The sequence below is a fragment of the Branchiostoma floridae genome, chromosome 3 (assembly GCF_000003815.2).
Source record: "Branchiostoma floridae strain S238N-H82 chromosome 3, Bfl_VNyyK, whole genome shotgun sequence".
Lineage (NCBI taxonomy): Eukaryota > Metazoa > Chordata > Leptocardii > Amphioxiformes > Branchiostomatidae > Branchiostoma > Branchiostoma floridae.
The window spans coordinates 19,543,210-19,548,227 of NC_049981.1; the positions used below are offsets into that span (position 1 = coordinate 19,543,210).

The 5,018-nt window shown below is 42.7% G+C and overlaps 1 protein-coding gene across 1 annotated transcript in view; it reads right to left on the bottom strand.

Annotated features, from left to right (window-relative positions):
• Positions 1 to 5,018, bottom strand: part of LOC118411730 (protein bicaudal C homolog 1-like) — a gene marked incomplete in the record, with an annotated part of 55,897 nt that overhangs the window by 4,718 nt on the left and 46,161 nt on the right. The window contains 7 exon segments of the mRNA XM_035814212.1: positions 378 to 535; positions 999 to 1,131; positions 1,633 to 1,761; positions 3,321 to 3,389; positions 3,627 to 3,786; positions 4,133 to 4,298; positions 4,799 to 4,906. Of these exon segments, the coding sequence (XP_035670105.1) occupies positions 378 to 535; positions 999 to 1,131; positions 1,633 to 1,761; positions 3,321 to 3,389; positions 3,627 to 3,786; positions 4,133 to 4,298; positions 4,799 to 4,906 (923 nt within the window).

A 5,018-nucleotide genomic window follows, 5' to 3' on the forward strand; every position in this document is an offset into this window, starting at 1 on the left:
ATATCAACCTTTTGTTATTTCAATCCATAAATCAACTCCCCCAACATCATCCATTCCAAAATGGAATTTTCTGAATTTGGAACCCCAGGGTAAGACTCCTTGAAAAAACATCTTGGCTTGGCTTCGCAAACGAAGATTGTCTGGGAATGTTGCCCAAATAAAAACACCCCCATGCAAAATGGGGTCATCCAAATTATCTTCCCCTCATCTCCAGTACGAAAGCTATCCCCTTACCAAAATTCCACGACATTTGGTTTTCATATAATGCAGGAACGCAAAAGCATATGCAACTGTGCAGTTGCTCAGAAGAAGGCTTAAAGTTAGTTAGTTCCTAATGTCTGTCCAGAGTTACACCACACCAAGACGTTATAACCCACCTCCTGTTGCTGGAACACATCGGAGTACTTGCCCAGGCCTAGTTTCATGAAGAGGTCGGGGAGGTCAGTGGCCTTAAGGTCGTTGTCACAGCCCCACTTGGTTTTGGAGGGAAGCGACACACTGTCTATGTAGTTACTCGCGCTCAGAGAGAAATCGTCTGTAAAGAAAAACAGGTTTAGACAGGGCTGCCAAAGTTCAATTTTTAAGCCCCCCTTCCCACTCAATAGTGATTGCTGAGCAACCTTTGAGCCACCCTTTGTGTGACTCTTTATTTCATGATGCACAATGATGATTCAAAAGACAACAAATCACAAAATATGTAAAAAAAATTCATTCTTTATCTGTGAAATTCATTGAGCGGTTCTGACAAATCTTAAGTCACTCAGTGATATGCTCTGCAGTCCCAACCTCTAGCGGAAAATGAGTGTAAGAAATGCATACATGTAGGTGGAATTTTAAGTATATCTGTGATTAGACAAAGTGTGCCTCTGAAGCATTGCCACAACTGCAAACTATGCCAGCGTTACATCATGAGGTATATCATACATGCTCTTTATCAAGTCCTGAAAGAACTGCACTAAACAGTGGCTACCCCAATTGACCACCATATGGATACTTACATTTGTGTGGAGGCTTTCTTCTGTTTTCTGATGGGAAGTCTTCTTGTTGGGTTAAGGAGGATCCGTTTCTCTCACCCCAGGGACTGACAGTTGGTGTGGAGGGTTCTGTGGGACTGGGGGGACCACTGGTTGACTAAACATGGAGGAAACAGGGACATGTGTTATTATTGAGATGCTAACTAGGCCCAGGAAAAAAAAAATTGGGCTGGTAGGTAGGGATTTTCTCCTTGCTTCAAGATTATGACCCAAGTGATCCAAGAAATATAGTTACAATTATACAGGGTGGCAACATAAAGGGGACCTAGGTTTGGTGACTCTGTCTGTATCAATTTTTCTGTCTCAACGACTTTTGCCATATTGATGCAAGAAGCATGTATGACCTGAACTATCCACAACTATATCCAGGTACTGTAATTCCTGATTTTTTCACTGTACTGTTATGTTCACGGTTTTCACGGTGACGACTGTAACGTGAACTTATCATTACTGATAAAAAATGATTCACAGACTTTTTTCATGCGCACTTGCCTCGACAGTGAACATTTAGTTCCGAGAACAAATTCAATTTTCTCAGACCGTGAAAATTTGGTACCGTGAAGATAAAGTGAATTACAGTATCTGCACCAAGTCTCACCTCGTAGGTAGCAGGTAGTGTTGGGGCATTGTACGAGGGTCGAGCAGACCCAAAAGCCTCCTGAGCCACACAGCTGGGCATCGACTTGGAGAAGCCAAAGCCACTCCACGTGTCGGTGGGTGTGCGCACCTGACAACAGTCAAAGGTCAAACTGTAACTACAGCATTGCCCACACACACATAACTAGGTTTGTAATGTAAAGATATGTACAATACAACAGCCAACATTTTGGCCTCCATCTTCCTCAGAGCTATACTGACTGGTTCTACTCCACACTGCAGCCAGGTGTTACTGCTTAACAGCTTACTATGTGTTCCCAAACAAAAAGTGTTATAGTCAAAGTGGAGAGTGGAATTACAGTATCAATTAGTATTGCACTGAGGAAGGTGACAAAAGGGGACCAAAATGTTGGCTGTTGGATGCGAATAAACAACCTTGTTATCCAGTGATTTTCCAACTTAATGTAGTTACTCACAGAGCTTTCAAGTAAAGTTACCTCGAACAGAACTTGACATTTTAAATGCCTTGTTCAGAAATCAAGCATAGACATAACGGCAAAGAACCTTAATCCGACGCAACTTTAATCCAACACTTTTCAGAACCCATCTGTCAGTCAAAAAATAGCTCTGGTATGCAAATTCTTTTGAGTGCTTTACAAAACCAGTAAGGTATACAACTTAAAACCTTGTAAGTTTGAGCTCACAAAAATCGCACGCTGCAGCGACAAGTTAATCAATCTTCCGGTATGTTTTCATGCCGTTAATCAAGCCGTGGGAGGGGGGCAGCGATCGTAATTTCAAGCAATTCTACTCTTTATCCTCACATTACACGTTCATCATCACAGTAAATATAGCGAAAAATTAATAAACTGTCCATCCAAGACAACCAACATGCCTTGAAGTGTCCCTGTTTCATGTACAGTAACAGGCTTTGTCACATTAATTCAGCAGCTTTCCGAACATGCGCCATTTTGACAGCACGTTCCGTCACCCCTATTCTCAAAGTGCTCACATCCAAAGTCAGCAAGACAGATCTCACCGGCCAAACCAACAGCCCCGAGACGGGGACGTACTGTAGGGAGTTGGTAGTGTGTTGTGCGGATATATTTTGGGGGAGCCATTCACAAAACATCGTATTTACCGCCATTTGCTTACCAAACAACGGATGAAAAGTTTTATAGAACGTTATAACCGTGTAGAGGAACAGCAGAACGGATTTGCCGTTGGTTGATGTGTTTTGGAGCCATGTTTTGATCGCAGCTATCAGTAGTTTACCGACATGCCGATTTGCCAATTAAACCTTGTGTAAGTGCCGGCCAATTGATACAAATGCGTTGTTGTAAATATGAAATCCATAGATAAACAGCCTTGTTATATTATTGTGTCGGATTAAAGTTCCACTGGGAATAGGATCCCATGGGACTTGCTATCAGTTACACTCTCTTTGAAGTGATATTTTCTCTAGAAACTACGGAAAGTGGGAGACCAATGCACGTGTATGAAGGGTCGGGGAAACATAGTTAACAATGCACTAAACAGTTTCCAAATTGCTCAAAGGGTCGCTTGTTTTTTCATGGTTCAGTTCTGAATATGCTGGAATGTGTCGGATCAAGGTTCTTTGCCGTTACATCTTTTTCCTATCATCTTAAGTTTGAAAGGTTGAAGACAATTGACCCTTGTGGAGCTTACCTGTGTCACCTGAGGTTTCTTTTGCATAGCTTTGGTGGCTTGTAGCTTCTTTCTCTCATAGTCAAATGCCTGAAACACAAGAGAAAACATACAGGTTGAAACCAAGTGTCTATAACACAAGGCACCTTCAATGAAGCATCATATGAATCAACTGTACTTATAATTGTACTGTTCAAATATTAAACTATCTATCTCAATTTTATTTATTTCATAATTTCACATGTTTTGAAAACAGAAAGAGTACTATCTTAGTTCACTATGACTAGGTTACATGAAAATAATCTAGAATTTTTCTGCCAAACCCACCGTCAGTTCATATGGGCTGGTAAAGGACAGATTTTGAGACGACCTCAAGAATTTTTCCCTCTCCCTTTCCAGCTCCCTCTCTCTCTCCCTCTCACAGCCTGGAGCTCTCTTGTCTGAACAGTCAGACTCCCCAGACTCTGATGATCTTCTGTCTGCCATACTGCAGGAAACAGATAGGAGGCGGTTATACACTGAATGGCTTATGAGAGACATACAATACTTCCTGAGAAGATTCAAGCCCATAGTCAAGAGTGTACTTTTGGGAAGTAACTAAGCTTCAGTAAGGTGCTTCCTGTTGGGGAAGGTCATAATGCTTTGACACCCCATGCTTAAAAAATCCAAGAGTAGGGGTCCCTCAAGATGTGAGATGATCAATCCTTACAGTCCGGCCTAACCCAGCTTGTACAAAACTGTACAAATCTTGTGTGTTCCACTTTAAGGCAGTTAACCAATTATGTGAAACAAAAAACCTGCCCAACAAAGGGCAAGCCCCATGGTGTACTTACTGTAGCTCAGCGTTCCTAACCCCCGACACCAGCTCCACAGTCTGTTTGTTGAGCGAGGCAAGTTTCCTCAGCATGTTCAGGTCCGTGGAATTCCCGCTCGACGATGGGCTGTGGTTGATCACCACATCCACAAAACTGTTACCGGATTTCAGCATACGAACCTCCACTGTGGAACAAATGTTAGGGTTAGAATCAAGATGTTAACAAACACCTTAACTTCCACATGTCTACAGGTTAGGGCTAGCAACCCCTCCCTTAAAAAATATACAAAGCTACTGAAACAGCAGGGGAACTTGCTGCCGTGTGCCACTAGGCACTACAATGATTTTGACGTCGCAACTAAGTGTACTACAAATTCACAGATTGTCATATGTTTTACACCTGGCCAGTTTGGCCAGTAGTCAATCAGACCGAATTGACAGCAGCTCCAGGACAATTTGACTATTAACTCTGACCCCAATTCCAACTCAACCCCAACCCTAATTCTAACCCTAACTTCAATCCTAATCCTAATTTCAACTTAAACCTTAACCATACCTCAAGACATCCCAGGCCTGGAAGCAAATCAACCTGTTAGCTAGAGATTGAACTGCCCATGTGCCGGAAAATCGTGATACCTCCTCACATTGTGTAGTGTTTCCACGAAAAGAAGAAATAGAAACTTACCATCTCCAGGCAGGCCGGGTGAACTGGCCCTCCTGCCGTTCTGTTTGAACTGGTCCACTGGACTCCGCCGGGGGCTGCAGCCCGGACTACTGGCACTGCTAGGGGGCACTGGGGAACACACAATTGAAGTGTTAAATTTTCCCTGCCGTTAAGTGGAATTTGTTGCCATCAAATACTGTAGGAGCATCCAAATCAGACAGCTTTAAACAATACAACTGGT